The sequence below is a fragment of the Embiotoca jacksoni genome, unplaced genomic scaffold (assembly GCF_022577435.1).
Source record: "Embiotoca jacksoni isolate LCO1_2020_lvr unplaced genomic scaffold, fEmbJac1.0.p SCAF_12, whole genome shotgun sequence".
NCBI lineage: Eukaryota > Metazoa > Chordata > Actinopteri > Embiotocidae > Embiotoca > Embiotoca jacksoni.
The window spans coordinates 3618090-3635375 of NW_027185252.1; the positions used below are offsets into that span (position 1 = coordinate 3618090).

The window sequence follows — 17286 nt, forward strand, 5'->3', positions numbered from 1 at the left end:
TTTTGCCGGATGTCTTGAGCAGATCTTCAGAGATGGTGGAGAAAGCGAGTGTTGAGGACAAAAAGGGGGGGTTGAGCAAGCGCAGAGCGCTCACACGTCCACCACCATCTTTTTGTGTATATCGAGGCCGCCGACCACCTGGAAGAGCGAGAGGGAGGGAGGGAGGGAGGGAGAGGGAGGGGAAAAAAACAGAAACAAAACTCGTCAATTCAGCGCCGTTTCAGGCGGTGGAGGTAAATATAACAGATGTTTTGGTCGCCTACTGGTGAGAACAGGCTCGTCCATAAAGACAATCCTTATTAATTAGTAATTCTGTTACTGGTGGCTCGGTTCCATAAGCTCGTTAATTCTCAACGGGTTTGGCGAGAAGAGAGAGAGAAAAAAAAAAAAAAAAAAGTCAAACTTTTATTTTGAAGTAGACAGAATTCCCGATGCTGTGCTTTTATTTTGAAGGACAAATGTATCCGTTTGCTGTTTTGTTTTCGGTGTCGCCGCGACAGTGACGACCAAAACCAACAGTATCGACAGTAAGCTCTCGTTTGATCATTAGTCTTCTCGTATTTTAATACAGGTCGGTGCATTTGTGAAACCTGAGGAGCGTCAACACTTTAAACTTGGTTGAAAAGCATAAATACCTGCAATTCATGACACAGCTGTCTTTTTATTTCATTGGTTTTTTGGGTTGTTTTTTTTTAGCCCATGTTGCACTTTTGTTCTTTACTTAAGTGTATTTAGCACTACATGATGGCGTTACGGTCTTATTTTTACTGCATTATTTTACTTTGAAATACGTTTCAACGGCTTTAAAATTCAGATTTGCGCTTTGATGACTCAGAAAAAAAAAAAGTTTGACCAGTTGAGAACCGCCGCGTTATACGTTCAACTGGGGCGAGCCAGCATCTACTACAGGAAGAACCTGGCAGCGCCGAAATGCTCCATCCTTTTTTTTATTTTATTTTACTACTACCGACCTTCTGACAAAAATCTATATTTGGATCCGTCGTGTTATTTTTAAAAACGCTCTTTGTTGCTCGGTTTCTGGCACTCGACAGTTCTGGAAGCAGGACTGTTACAGGGGGGGGGACGCTGAACGCTCGCTCCGGCGTCTGTTCCTTAAATGTTGGGAGCGTTTGAGCAGCCTTGTTAAAAAAAAACCCAGGATCTAATATTCTCCACCCTGGAAATACACTCCCAGAAGGACGAGCGCCGTTTTAGTTCGAGGCTCCGGAGAATTCCTGCACGACGCCACGACGACGACGACTCCTGCTCGTCTTGAAAGAACTTTATTCGCCTCTTCCATCTCAAATTAGATCATTAAAACTGTGTGTTTTCTATCAGCATAACAAGGCCACGGTGAAAAAAAATAAAATAAAATAGCAAAAAAAAAAAAATCTTGGCTCTCAACTCTGGGCGGCGCCTTTACAAATCAGATAAGTCTCTCGGGATCTGTGCGTGACACGGATCCTCCTCCGGGCCGCGTTCACAGCCCCCGACGCCACATTTCAACAGGAAGTGTGAAACTGAAACCCGATGCTGTCGAGCCCCGGCAAAACAAAAAAAAAAAACAGTCGTTTTTTTTTTTTTTTTTTTTTTATGCCTCTTTGACATTTGCCAACGGGCCGCGTCAGCAGAAATGTCATCCCCCCCCCCCCCTCCCCTCCTCCCCTCAAAAAAAAAAATACCCCGGGAGGAAGGGCTTCGACTCACTGCACAGAACTCTTCGAAGGATATCCTGCCATCGCCGTCCTTGTCCGCGTTGATGATGGTCTTGTCCACGATCTGCTGGAGCTGCGTGTCCTTCAGGTTGTTGCCCACCATCATCTTCAGCACCTGGAAGAGCTCGCCGTTGGAGATGTAGCCGTCCTTGTCCATGTCGTAGATCCTGAAGGCGACTGGAGGAGGGAGGAGCGAGGGAGGGGGTGAGACCGTGAGTGTAAATGGGAGTTACACAGCAACCTCTTGTGTACAGATCTTTGATGAGATGAATCTCTGATGGTCTCCCACCACACGGCGCAGAAATCTTTGGAGACGGTGACGTCAGAAAGTTGAACTCAACTCCGTCCCTCTCGACAAAAGGTAAACTCGTACGTAAAGCAAAAACAGTAAGTCGCACTGGCTCCACTCAAATCAGGGGGGGGGTGGGGTAAGTGACCTTGAACTAGTCATGGCTGCGTGGTTTTTAGTGAAGAAGTCATTTTTACTTACACCGGAGCTTCTGTTCTTTGTCGCCCTTCACGCTGAACTGCGAGACTCCCTCGATAAACTCTGCGAGAGGAGAGAAAGGACGATCAGTGCCGTTTGTTCAGCGTTTCCTTCAGTACGACATCTTGATATTAGCTCATGTCTTCTGTGCGTCTTTGGGGATTATTCCCACATATAACAAAGTAGAAGAATATGTTTGAGGTGAAAACGCATCACCAGACCGACGGGAAGATAAAAAAAAAAAAACCTATTCTTAAATGTCGTGAACCGTGTCAAAACCCAGCTCAGACCACATTTTTCAGGTTTTAATTTAACTTTCTGAAGTTAATATTTTTTAATTTACTTCCAATACTATGAAGTTCTGGCTATTCATGTTGGATTCCTTCATTTCCTTTTCCTGATTTCCATTTTTTTTTAAGCACTCCTATTGTACCTCGTGTAGAAGGTCATTCCTGCTGGCTGCAGGGTTGTAAGTATTAGATCAACACTTCAACTTATTATTGCCCAAATAATGTAAGGTTATATCTACGCTGACAGCCGTTTCTGTTTCAGGGCTGTACTCCGCTTAATGTACGGCTGAATTTAAAAATCACGAGTTGAAGAAAAATCTTGAGACGACTCGCGATCGCCGCACTGAACTTACGGCAAAAGGATTTTTGAGAGCTCCCAATACCGGTGTAGAAGTCAGCTCGTAGCGCCACCATAATTAATGTTTCACGCTCTTATCAGGGGCCAGAATAAAAGCGGCAACGTCCGGTAGCGGCCCGGCGGGGGTTCATCTCGTACCTTTAAAGTCCACCTCTCCGTTCCCGTCCGTGTCGAATATGTCGATGACCCTCTGCACCAGCGGGTTCTGTTGCAGCTCCGGAAGAGACATGAACTCCTCCACGCTGAGCGAGCCGGAGTTATCTAGGTCGAGTTTCTTAAACCTCTTCCCTAGCCTCTTAATCTCATCGGCATCGACTGGACAAAGAGGGAAGAAGACAAGAGAGAGAGAGGGACAAGAGTCGCATGAGACATCGTCTCCGTAGACATTCCAGCTGATGTTCTTCTCCGTCTCCTAAATCTTTCAAATTGTGAGAGTGAAAGCAGTGAAGTGTGCAGGGTGTGTTGCAGGGTGCCCCGACAGACCCCCCCCCCCCCCCCCCCCCCCCCCGCCCTCCATAACTCTATACTAGGACATGAGGGGAAAAGTAAAGTTAAAAGTGACCATTAATAATGCACTGCTCGCTCGCTGCAACATAACCCGGAGATCCGGCCTGCACAGGACCGAGCGAACTGCTGCGAGCCACAAACCCACAGTAACCACAGGACGTTTCATTCCGCTCTCCTCCGGAAAGACTTCAAATTGGTGCAACTATGAAAAAAAAAAAAAGAAGAAGAAGAAGCAGCTCAAACTACTAAATTGAAATCACGGAACGAACTGCTCCGACGACGCTGCCGAGAACTTCAAAATCAGAAAGAGAGAAACGAGAGCTGGTGAGAAATGGAGGAAGAGAGAGGTGGCAACAGGAGGAGGATTTACAAGAAATAATACAGAGATAAATACAGAACTGTTGCAAACTTACAGCCCTTGTTGTCTACTGCTGCTTTTTTTTTTTTTTTATCAGTCTGGGTTTGGCTCTTTTGTTCCCCCCCTGCCATCAGAAATAGCCTGACACTCCCGATCCCGGCACACTGAGCGATAGCAAAGGAGTAATCCAGAAGCAATAACACAGCCAGTTGTTAATTACTATATAAGCTCATTCACACACAGTCACGTGATCACGACGGCCAACCACAAACTACTAATACTACTTCACCTGCTTTAATCTGGGGTCCGACGTGATGTGGGCTATATATAGTATTATTATATATATATATATATATATATATATATATATATATATTAATCCTGACAACGGAGAGCTGTGACAAATTTATGAAGCTGAGAATTCAGTTCATTCCAGTTCAGATCTGACCTCAAGTCTGTTTAAGGAAAATAACAGGCAAAGATAAGACTGAACAGTTGATCAATGATTTGAACTCTAAACGTACAGACTCCCAAGAGTGGGAAAAGAATCTTAAAAGTTCCATTAGATAGTGAGCTGTTCAGTAAACTTCCCCTTCAGCCTCCTGCTGGTAATTACACGCAGGTCAAGTTGGAGTTGTTTTTTTTTTTTTTGCGGGCTTCTTCCTTTCTTTTATCTACTCGTGTCAACACAGCTGGCGAACAATCACGAGTTCCTTCACAGGTGGCAAATTCAGGAAAAGCGACAGGAAGGTATCCCATCGCTGCGCTCCTGATGACATGATAGAGGGAGAGAGAGAGAGAGAGAAGGAGAGAGCCGGGCGTGGGTTGTGTTTTGGTGTTTCAACGCTCGAACATGCTGCGCTACATCAGCTCGATGACTAATGAAGAGTGTGGTGGAGGAGGTGGAGGAGGAGGAGGAGGAGGAGCAGGGGAGGAATGCGAGAGTGCGAGAAAGGACAGATCGAGGAGGAGAAAGTTGGGGTTGGACGGCGGCGGCCTCTCGTGTTGGGTTGAATAGAACCTGCACAGTCTCCTGAAGTCCGGCGAACAACGAATCTATACGTAGGGATACGTCCTGTTTTGGCCGGCCCAGTCGTGGTTCTGGGTTGGAACCTCGCTGGTACCGGGGCCTTTCTGTGGGGAGTTTTCCGTGTTCTCCCTGTAGATAAAGTAGGCGTAGATAATGGATGGATGGAACATTCCTCATACATTTATGGTCCCTGGCACATAAAGCGGTTGTGACGTCACTCCTGGACGGTTAGCGCTTCTTTGTTCTTTCCGTGTGTCGCCTGAGAACAAAGTGAATTTTATTGGCTCGTAGGTGCGATAAAAAAAAAAAAATAAAAAAAAAAAAATCACTGAAGTTCATCTCGAGCACTAAAACAAAGGGTAACAATATTTTTGTGCAGTTAATGCTTGAACTTCGGGTCGGCGGTGGAGAACGGAGATTAAGGGGTTCCTTCTTAAACTCGGCACAAAAGCGCCGGGCAACAATTCAGTTGCGCCAATGTTGTGTAAATAGCAAACTGCACTTTTGATCATCGGAGCACCCGTGGGCGTGTTGGCTTTAAAACCAGGCGTGGTCAGACGCATTGTTGGTGCACTTGCTTCCCCCCCCCCTTTTCTTTTTTGTTTTGTTTTTTTTAGACAGCAGGGAACGATTGCGTTATTGACAAAGAAAAACCTGGTTTTAAATCAGCGGCGCGGTATTTTGCTGTTATTGTAAGAGCACATCATCGAGATGTTAACATGTGCCTATTAGGCGAAGAGCGCATACGCTCTGCTAGTTAAACACACACAAACTAAAGGGACATGCAGCAGCACACAAACATGCAAAAGATCATTAGCGGGTAAATCAATCTGCTCAGTGTGCACATTGGATGCAGATCCGTTTCCTCTGCAGACAAGCGCTCCTTTGTCCTCCTTGGCGAACCCTGCCTTGTGCAGAAATAGGAATCCGTCTCGATGCAAGAGCATTCGAAAGGGAACGGGAGATGACACTGCATCCAAAAAAAACAACAACCCGCCTACAATTAATTAAGAACTCGGTACAACTGCTTTGAGCCTGACTTCGCATTCAGATTATCGCCGTGAAATTCCCACCAAATACAATTTCAAGTTAAGTGCCGAATTGGTTGGCAAGTTTACCACGTTACAATACAAATTTAAAAGAAAGCAGATTGAATCGTTGGTTGACCGAATTAATGGGCGGCAATCTTAAATCATGGATTCATCGTCGCCGTAATTTCTCAGCAAAACATAAAATAAAGACTCGTACTGGCTTCCAGCATCCTGCTTTTTCCTTTCTGTACGACGCTCTGGTATATCTTCGCATTAACGTCAGACGCTGGTAAAACTGCACAAGCATCCGCTAAATTGAATTTGCGATGTAAAAGCTTCAGCGTGTGGAATAATAACCACCACGTTGCCCTCGTTCGTCGGCAGCAAACGGATCAGTAGAAGAAAAAAAAACCAATGTGTTACTCTGTATATGATTTCCATGATATTTGTACATATGAAGTAATTTATTTCTAAGGAGACGTCGCTGGTTTGCTTTGTTTTTATGTTCCCGACAAGATAAATCCACACACACACGCGCGCACGCACATAAAGAATCTGATATATACGGCAGGGTGTCTTGTGTCCAATAGGCATTAGTTATCAGAGCCGAGCACACGGCTATCCTGTGACACAAAACACTTCCTTATCAGCAGCCTCCTGTTTCCTGTTCGCAGCAGATGACACCAGCTTGGCTCATAACGGTTCAGACAGCGCAAAGGGAGTATTAATGCTACAGATAATCACCACGCTGGGTTCAGTTTGGGAAATCAAAGCCATAGCCTGTCGCACGGCTGGAGGGAGGAGGGTGTTTTTCGGGGTCTAAGTGCGAGAGCTGTCCGGCCTCTTTTTTTTTTTTTTTTTTTTTTTTTTTTTTGGGGGGGGGGGGGGATATTTCGGGTACTTCAGTATGGAGAGTTGAAATTGAACCGCTTGAGGCTCCGTGTGGTTGAAAAGGTGGAAATTGGAAAAAGAGTAACGAGGTTAAGCTTCACGTGTAGAGAGAACCCATCAGTTAGGCCCGTCACACTCATTAAATAAATCGCCTCATTGTGATGATTTGAGCCAGCTGTAATCATTTTTCATAATCGTGAGAATTCGTTCATCTATATAAAAACAGCTGGATGCAACTGACGGAAATGTCATATTTCCACATCGTTTTCCACCATTTCAGGGTTGACTGCCGCTCATCTAACGATGTCGTCTTGTTTTGGCCTCTTCGTCTGCTGTGGTTTAGTGGCACACGAGTAGAGAAGCACCTCCACCATAGTAATGTGTTTTTGTTTTTTGTTTTTTTATCAACGGTACTCGTCATTGTCAGTAATTTCTTTGTATATTTCAGTAATAGGCTTTGCATATTGAATTATTCATGAATTATCTTTCCTGTGCAAGTTTTGTTGACAAAGCCTAAGGCAAACTGGAATATAATTTTAATTATATGTTCCATTGTTCAATGCCAATCTCTACTCTTCTTCTTCTTCATGAGTTATACGTGTATTATCAAACTATGATTATATTTATACTTTAATATTGGCATAAAATGAAGAGAAAAATAAAATTTACATTATTAACATTATTAGTATGCAGCATTCTTCCTTAATAAGGTTGTTCATTTGAAAAAAAAAAAAAAGAGAAAAAAGGTGCCGGTATGAAAGTATGCGAGTTTTATACTATGTATAATTTGAAAACGTGTAGAGACACACCAGCGTGATGACATCATTTCCCACATGGTAGTGGGACATAAAAAGAAAAACGTATCTGTGCTATAGATATCATTCTCTCTCCGGCCAACCATGCCAACTATTAAGAGCTGAAACTATTAGCAATAATCAATTAATTAGCCTTTTTTTTTTTTTTTTTTTTTTTTCAAATCTAAAGAATTTGCCAGGTTTCTGCTTCTCAAATGTAAATATTTTCCTCTTTTTGTAGCTTAATAATAAAACGTAACACTTTTGACTGCGAGATTTCTCCTTCCGAGAAGACGTGATGAGCATTTTCCAGTATTTCTGGACATTTTAGAAACAAAACAATTAATGAGGAAGCTAATCAATTTAAAAAAAATAAAAAAAAACTGATCATGATCATTAGCAGCCTTGCAAACGATTACACCCTCGTGGTATTCGTCAGGGCCGAAGGTAGAACTGTCCACCGAGAGCAGCAGAAGCATCTCCCCGTCACAGTTTAAAGTGTCTTTTTTTTGGTGCTACGCAGTCGGGTCAGTAGGATAAACTGGAGTACAGATGAAAAACTGCCGTGACATTTACAACATGTAAAAAAAAAAAAGAACAACAAAAAAAACTTTAGTGCAGCCACTGAGCGGGGAACATTTCAACACTGTGCCCAGAACCCTTCCTGCTGTCAGGAGCTGCCGACCGACGAGGCGCATGTATTATTCACGCTACCAAGGACAACAACCTTCTCGCAGTCGGAGTCTCCTTCCGAGTCTCAAACCAACGAGTCCCACGTCTGCCGGCGTCACGGACGCACACGGCACCCAGCTGGGCCAAATAAAAGTCCGGATTAAGACGCCGGATACGGGACACGTACGACAGCAGCGAGTTTAACCGACTTATCCCGTTGAAAACCGTTATGGTCAAGTGGTAGAAATTCCAGAATTGCATCACGGCTTGTTTTAGTGGCCAATAGATGAAGGGCGTTCTCTTGATTCAACCGTCCCTATCTAACGCTCTTACGCAAACTCCTTCCAACGAGCGCAGCAAAGCGAGCTCCGATTCCTCCGTCGTTTAGCTCTACAGGCGCCGACTGCCCTCCTCTTTTACGGCAGCCAAAATCTCCAAATGTGGTGCAATGACGTGTGCCCAAAACTGTCCAACAAAATGAGCAACAAATGAGCCACGGTTTGCTGACAAGAACAACAAAACTGAATCCCAAAGAAAAAAGAAAAAGAAAAAAAACCTGGAACAAATTGTATTTGGAGGACAGCTGTGTTCCGGAATTGACGACACTTGATGGGAAAGTGCTGGTATATACGAGAGCCAGGGAGGAAAGATGAGACGATGATGATGATGATGATGATGATGATGATGATGACGGTGGTGAGATGTTCTTGTTTTTTTTCCAATCACAACAACACCTGTACATCCAAACTCGGAGGAGAGGGGGAAATTACTGCTGCGGAGAAAGTGACTGCAATAACATGATGTGTTTATTAAGTGTGCGTGTTTCCTGCCAGGTTTGGCACATCCTCCACGTTTCTACAAAAAGAAAAACAGGATCTTGCCGAGTGATTGGATTTGACAGGGGAATAAAAAAAACTTGCAAAATGGACCCTGATGTAGCCGATCGCTGACCTCCTCCGTGACCTCTGCTTACGGAGGAGGAGGAGGAAGAGGAGGAGGAGATGGGCAGGTTTTTTTCAGGCGGCCTAAACGTTTGCGCCTCAGGCAGCAGAGACAGACTGCGCTGATCTGGCCGATGTTGCGAACTGACGCTCAAATGCTCAAACTCTGTCCCATGATGCTGGTTAAGAGGGCGGAGGAAGTTATGGCAGAGCTGCAGGTTCTATATGATGGAGGAGGAGGAGGTGGCTAGATCACCAGGATCAGTATCAGAATTATTTATTGTCATTGTACAGGCCAAATTGAGAAAAACAGACCAAGTCGGTGCGCCACAAGGGGAATATCAAATATAGATGAAATATAAAAATACAAACACAATATAAAAGATTAAAAAAAAAAAAAAGGGTAAAAAGACATATGTGCGTGTTTGTCCAATCCAGATGTAGATGCAGGTACTGCAGTTATTAAATTGCATACATGGAAGTATTTACATGGAAAGAATCTAAAATATATAACAGAAATAGAATTATATTTATAATAAGAATAAATTTGATTGTGTGTGGGGTAGATTTTTTTTACATACGAGATGCCTTCAAATGCAAGATGATTCAGCATTTTTACACTTTTAAAGAAGGAGAAAAGGAAAGAGTCGTGATATGATTTTTAAGTTAATGGAAGACTTTATGAGAAACTATTCAAATAAACGTTCTATATATGACCGAAAGGGTTTTCTGAGCTCTGCGTATTCACAGAGGCTCCTCACACTGCTATGGTAATGAGCAGCTCAGAGGGAGACCCACTGTAACTGTGAGATGATTATGATAATCTCATATACTCCACCGCTGAGCACAACACACACACGCACTTTCAGATACGCTGTATGCACCCTTAACTGTGTTACTAGGCAACTGAAACCCGTTAGCCCCCACAAAGTAGCCCCCCCCAACCAACCACACACACACACACATCCACATGAAGAAAGGGGGAACACTGCAACATTGCTCATGAGGTGTATGCATGAAAACATGCATATGTAGATGTCATCAGCCTTTGAGTGCACACAGGAGGCTAACACTCACACATAAGCATCAATTAACTACAAAAATATATAAAAATACTGTGACATCTGGCCAAATGGGCCTCAGTCTAGTCTGCAGCACGTCGCTTGTGTTGCACGGCCTCCTGCACTAATTGTGGTGTTGTTGCGATCAACCCCAACATATCAACAGCAGTATTTTTTTTTTTTATATTGGTGCAAATCAACAACCCAAATGTTTCTGCTTAACCTGCAACCAGATCAGTCAGCGAGCTCCACCTAACCATTAAAACCGCAGATCAGCTGTGTGAATAGAAAATCTGCTCAGTGCAACTGGCTTCTCCTCCCTGTTTATTTATTTATTTTATTTTTTTTAAATTATAAAACACAATGTTCCCTAAATGTCATTAATGAATGTGTCCTCTTAAGCATGCTCAGCCCTACGAATGCTTCACCCGGCACATTACCGGAGACATGTGACTCCATTAACGGGGCCGACCCGAACAGAGAAAAGCCGAAGCGGCGCCGATGCACAGAGCAAATATTTCAGCTGGCGTGTTGCTGAAAGTGACGGCACAGAGTCCTCGCTGTATGTAGCTCTGCGAGCAGACAGGATAAGGCCAGAGGGTGAGTAAACATGAGATGGTAACATGCACAGCTCAGTAATTACACGAGTTTGACACAAGACACTGTGCCAATTAGCACAGCGGTGTCAGGCTGAGCCAATGACGGTGTAGTATCCAGGGAACATGTTGGAAGACAGCGGCCTGCTGCAGTCAGATAAAAAGAGGACAAAATAAAACCAACAAATTATCATCACTGGAGGAAAAAAAAAAAAAAAAAAAAAAAAAAAAAATCAGGTGACGTTTAGTTTACTAGTAATGAGGAGCCCTGCTCAGCGTGTCTCTGGGGGAGTTTTCTGAAGTCTCGGTAAATAATTCTGATGAGGTCATAAAAGTATTTAACACAAGGAGTGGATGACAAACAGGAGATGGGGGGGGGGGGGGGGGGAGTTGAAGACGTGCAGCGTCACATTTTCTACACTTTGTTTCAGGATGTCTCGGCCTCTGCTGCTTTAATTTACTCCTTCTTGGTAAAAAAATCGGTCTCTTATTAGTTACCCGTATTAAAAGCCTATCGATCCGCTGGTTTAGTTCTGTTTTTCCACAATAGCTAAAGAAATACACCTTAAATGACCCACACGTTTATGCCCATACACAAGTCATGCATTAACGCACAAGTCTTTACATTTGACCACATCCTACAATTAACTCTGATACTGCTGAGTGGTCAAATTTTAAACAGAGGAGCCAGATTAAGGCGCCTTCATCAGGTGAGACCGGAACAGATCCTGGTTTACCTGTAGATTCTAAAATCAGGCCGTTTCTAGGACAAAAAAAAAAATTAAAAAAAATTTAAATCACACCTTGCCACTCACAGTCCATCAAGTATTATCTCAGTGAGCCCACTGGTAAGAGGAGGCTACACAGCAGAGAGTTTGTACTACACAGGAGAGCTCCAGCACTGCCTGCATCAGGCCGATGGCTTTGGCTGGTCTGATAATGTACAGCTCGCCGGCATGAACCAAACTGAGGATGAGGCAGGGCAGCGCATCGATGGCATGTATTTATAGCCGTGCTGTCATCAGAAACCCCCCCCTTCCCCCCCGACACGAGGCACTGGCTCCCGCCCTCAGGGAAACCCCTAGCAACAAGGAACTCCAGCAAGCCGCCCACCGTTTATTTTGGGTGGCTGCAGACAGACCCACGATGGTTTCAGGCTCGCTGCTGCGTTTCCCTGAGAGCATGATGCGTTGAGGGGGTTGTGTGTGGTTGTGGTTTTGTGTGTGTGTGTGTGTGTGTGTGTGTGTGTGTGTGTGTGTGTGTGTGTGTGTGTGTGTGTGTGTGTGTGTGTGCGCGTGCGTGTGTGGTGAAGAGAGTGGCGGAACTGAGTGGGCGCATGCGTGCACTTTAGCAGAGTGTGTACTGCAAAAGGATGTGTGTGTGTGTGTGTGTGTGTGTGTGTGTGTGTGTGTGTGGTTTTTGTGTCTTAATTAAGCACGCCGTTACAAGTAGGCCATTAAATGTTTGCCTGATCTAAGCTCGCTTAAGCCAGCCAGAAGTGAGACGCTGCACTGACGGGGTGGATTCATCCCCGCACCATAGAAAAACGACTTTATTTCATAATCCGCGAGACAAACTTCCTCATGTTCATGTTAATGGACATGAACATAATTGAGAAGCGGCAGGTGGCGGGTACAGGTGAGTGGGCATTAAGGTTTGCCGGTTCATGTCTCACAGACGGCAGGGAGGTGCAGCGGGGAGAATTTCCGTGACCGACAGGCCGGAGCGAATTTCTTCGCAGCCAGTGCCTGTCTGTCCGAGCGCTTGATGAGCCGAACAGCTGCTTTGTCGGTGGAGGGTGAGGGAGACGGCCAAAGAAAGGCCGAGATGGGGAGGGAGGGGGGGAGGGAAGAGGGGATCTGAGAAAGAGAAACTACAGGAGAAATACAGAGGCGAAAAGAGAGTGTTTGATAGAAGCAAGCATGGTAGCAGTTATTTTCCCTAACTGAGAAAAATCCGCCCTGATAGTGGAGAAATTCTTGCGGTTTATGAAATAAAGTTTTATTAATCCAGAAGGAAATTCTTGCTAATCGGAAGTGGGTACCAAACTTTCTTACTTTTATGGCACCAACTGAATTGCTTCAAAGATTTCATATCAATACGATTTAAAAAAAAAAAAACATTCCTTGTCATTCGGTACCAAATTTCAATACCTGGATTACATCTATATGAATACATTTCCAATATAAAACAGAACTTTTGCTCGTTTTTAGAATGAGTAAATTTCAGCGTGTGTGTGCGTGTGTGGATTGTTTCTCTACTTGCTCGAGATAAAAATCAATCAGTTCAACGTTGGCATATTGTCTGCATGCGAGGTATTTGTGGAACATCTGTAAATTGTGGTATTTTGCAATAGCTTGCAAGTGAGGCGTTTCGGGGACACCTGTACAGGTCGTTGCTAGATTTGATCAGTGGGAGGAAGACTCTGCCTGTGATTGGTTGTTATGTTGTGGGAGGGGTTAGGATTAAGGTGAGGGACCAGCTGACTGATAGTGAAACAACCAATCACAGCACTGGAAGGTTTAGCGTGTCCAGCCCTCCGGCTGTAAAACTGAAGTCTGTAGCTATAGCTCACATGTGAGGCATTTAGGGAACATCTGTAATTTGTGGCATGTTGTAATAGCTGGCGTTTGATGTGTTTAGGGGACATTTGTAAATTGTAGCTACAGAAAATAACCTGGGTTTCACTCAAAACAGCATGAAAACTAAAAAAAAGAGAAAGACAAACACACAGTGGTGAACAGGGTGAGGCAGCTAAAGAGAGAGAGAAAGACAAACAGAGAGAAGCTGTAAATATCCCAGACTGAAAGCAGAGGTCCGACATGGGTTCAGTTCAAGGTCACGCATCGCCCAAACCCGGCTGGCACAATCCCGGGGAAGCGATGCCTGGAAGGCCATGGTCCTGTCCCCCATGATGTTACGGTAGTACAGTCTAAATATGGACAAGCCACAGCGTGCCCACAGTTCTCTCCAGCAAGGTGTGTCGCTCTGAATGTGTTCGTGTGTTATGGGACTCGACAGTTGAAGCAGAAATACGACTATTTTTGAGGCTAATCCTGAAGATTTCGCTCATAACATTTCCCTGAAATTTCCCTGAAGATTGCAGAGGAAAAACATTAGTTATGACTCTGGTGTAAATTCTAATTCTTTCAGAACTGTTGTACGTCCTGCACGTCTCCGTCTCACTTCACCCGCTGCAAGATTAAAGCCCAGAATCAGCCCTAACGTGGCGGAGAATACAGATATTTCACTGTTCCTCTGCTCCTTTCAAGACCTTTTTTTTAAAAAAAATGTTTAAACAGTGGCACCAAAAAGGGACCAGTCCCGGTCTCGGTGCTCATTATGCCCTGGCGGCGGCGGCGGACACTTTTTCAGTGTGAAACGTGCCGCGTACACCGAGGAGAGCTGCTGAGAAATCTGCATCTCTGAGGACTCCTCGACAACATGAGGCGGCGATATTGTGTTGATGTATCATCAGGGAGGGAAGGTGAAGGAGGCCAACAAAGAAGAAATGTGAGTCATATGCTCAGCTCTCCTCCTCCTCCTCTTCTTCTTCCTCTTCTTCTTCCTTTTCTTCTTCTTCTTCCTCTTCTTCTTCCTTCTCCTCTTCCTAAGAGCTCAGTAGCTCAAAGATGTCTACTAGGCAGACATCTTGCAAACATAACCGTGAATATAAGAGCTTTGACAACTTCACAATTTCAAAAAAACATCACTCGTATGTAAAAATTCAATCGTAAAATGCAGTTAAAACTAACCTGATTTTTGTTTTTGTTTTTTGCCATTAATAATAATATTGTTATAGATAATGTATTGTTAGAAGTAGCTGTTATTGAGAACATCTTTTTAATAAGTGCATAATTTTGTTTTTGTTGCTGCATATTGTAACATAGTAGTACATTATCTGGGAATTAAGAGAATGCTTATAGATTAAAATAAATGGAGGAAATTATATAATCCATTAACATGCAGATAAATAAAGCAACACTTGTGTATTTTAACGTCTGTTATATAGGTCGTCATCTTTGAACGAAATTGAGGAGAAAACAAAACGCATCAGGACTTACTAGCCTGCTAAATGACTGTTCAGGGGAAACCCAGAAAAAAACAAAACAATGAAATATACCAAATAGAAATACAGAAAAGATTTCATTTTTTGGAATCAAATCGAGCTCTGTACAACAAGATCAAACAAATTCAAAATACTTACAATGTGAGCACATCTCCAGGGGGTAACTGGCTTCATTTCCCTAAAGAGAGAAGAGAGGCAGACATTTCAGTTCAAGTTGGAACTGCAGACATCACAGCAGGAACAACTTGAAATTACTGAATGTGTAAAACATTTGGGGTTTCACCAGAGACCAAATCCATCTGTTAAATGGATTTAAGATAAGCGAGCAGTGTCAGAAATCCCCCTCGACTCCGGCTCGGCATCACTGGAAATGTTTACGTGCGTTCGGAAACTGCCGATAGCATCAATTCAATCCTGACACTTTCTGAAGTACTGCTCTTGTTGCATTTCAGCGCACGTCGTTATGTGAAAGGTAAAAACGCATTCTGTAAACAGCGTGTCGATTTTACGAGGATGACGACCCACAAACGGCGCCACAAATATTTTCAGGAAAGTGGATTTTACTCCGATGATATGAACTAAATTGTCACTCTAGTTTTACTACTTAAAAGTAAGAAACACAAAACTCGTAAAACCTTGATACCGATTACATTTTTAGATAAATTTCTACAGAGCTCAAAAGGTGTTTCCTTCCTCGTTTGTCAAACAAACAATGGCGCACATGAGGACAGACAACAGACAAAAGGGCTCTTTTCATACCACACATTTTCTCAATGACAATACTAATGCAGACAATAGTGCATTCAGATATGATTGTGTATTCAAAAATAATAATAACGGGTGGTAATGTTTGTAGAAATGGGCTGACGATATTACAAAATCTCCGGATACAAAGAAGCACAACTGAAACTGTCCCAGAGTTTTACAACATGTTTTGCCAATGGACAGAAAAAAAAAAGAAAGAAAAGAAATGAATGGCTTTAGACTGACAGACTCTACTGATCAATACAAAAGACAGATTGGAGCTCAAACTGATATGTTGAGTACTTTATGTACTGATGTTGGAATGTATTACTGTGCATTCATGCACAAAGTCATCGTCTTGTAGCCGTCTTTGCTGGCGTGTTGGGCATGTACGGAGATGTTGGCATCACTGAAACAGACCACTTCAAAGTCTTAATGCGTGACTCGGCTGTTGAGGTTGTTTTTGATAAAACATTCACACGTCTTTCCTGCTTTTAAAAAGGCAAAACACGCTCCAGGGAGTGTGGATGTGAATTCCTCAGATAGCTCACGTGCTAACATGCCCTTCATGTAAGGCAGCGCCAGGACGGCCCATACAAATGAGATAGTCTTTCCTTTTGTGCATTACTGTGTGTTTAAAAGAACAAAAGATTTGCTTAAATGTTTCGCTTATTTTAGTCCATATGACACTTTAATTATTGCAGCTATGACTTACTCTACTACAATATGACCACGTTATTGCAATACAATGTGCTCTGGCAAAACTTGTTTATATTTGGCTTTTTTGAATGTGCAAAATTTAAATTAAACAGACAAAAAGCCGATTAAAGTTTTTTTTAATCGGTAAATAAATGTGGCAAAAATTCAAAAATAAATTTGAATAAAAAGCAATAACACAAAACAATAAAGAAATTATTAGCTAACTAGTTAAAATTATTTTAATGTAATAAAAAAAAAAATCCTACACTAATATTTACAGATATCTGGTTGAAATATGTAAGAATGAGGAGTTCATTGTAGATTGCCCTTTGAAAAATACAAGTCATTTAAACCAGTTTCTGTGGATTTTTCTAAACAATGTTTAAGTAAAATGCTTTGAGTTTGTTTTTTTGTACAAGTCACGCTTCATGAACTGCATCAAATCCTCGCAGCTCTTTAAATTCACTCTGCCATCCAGAGACACTGCATGGCAGAGTGTGTGGTATTGGCTCATGTTCGACGGTCACATCCGCATCCCATCTCATCCAACACTGCAGTGTGTCCACCGAGCCCGACTGTGATTGCTGGCAGAGTGAGGCCGAACACTCACATGGGAGCCAATGGGGACTCCCTGTTGCAGAGAGGTGGGGGTGATGGGATGGAGATCCTACAGCTGAGAGAGCGCGGTGCTCTGGGCCAGCGAGCAATCGACCGGAATTGTCCTGCAGCTCCATCGAGGAATGCCAAAGTAGAGACGATGGTTGGCAAACAGTCTGGGTTTAAGCTTCGAGTAGCTAAGTCCAGAGATTGGACAGCATAAAGGGGGTTTAAGATGCCAGCTCATGACTGCAGTTGTTCATGAAGGAAGTCGAACTGATAGCCATTTATGTCAAATTCTTATGCAAAAAGCTCAAATAGAAACTTCTTCAATGTGTTTAAGACCACAAAAACGATGACCTTGTGACACACTGGTTAGAAATAGCTAGTGGGAGTTATGTCATCTACCGGCTTATCGTTGTGCTGCCGTGTAACAGCGGACTGAC

At 43.3% G+C, this 17286-nt stretch overlaps 1 protein-coding gene across 1 annotated transcript in view; it reads right to left on the bottom strand.

Annotated features, from left to right (window-relative positions):
- Window positions 1-17286, bottom strand: part of ppp3r1a (protein phosphatase 3, regulatory subunit B, alpha a) — a 26922-nt gene continuing 9636 nt past the window's right edge. The window contains exons 2-6 of the mRNA XM_069144257.1: window positions 14939-14978; window positions 2989-3165; window positions 2206-2265; window positions 1708-1892; window positions 1-138 (exon numbers count right to left, since the gene is read on the bottom strand). Coding sequence (XP_069000358.1) covers window positions 91-138; window positions 1708-1892; window positions 2206-2265; window positions 2989-3165; window positions 14939-14978 — 510 coding nt within the window. The 3' untranslated portion in view covers window positions 1-90. The remainder of the gene's footprint in view (window positions 139-1707; window positions 1893-2205; window positions 2266-2988; window positions 3166-14938; window positions 14979-17286) is intronic.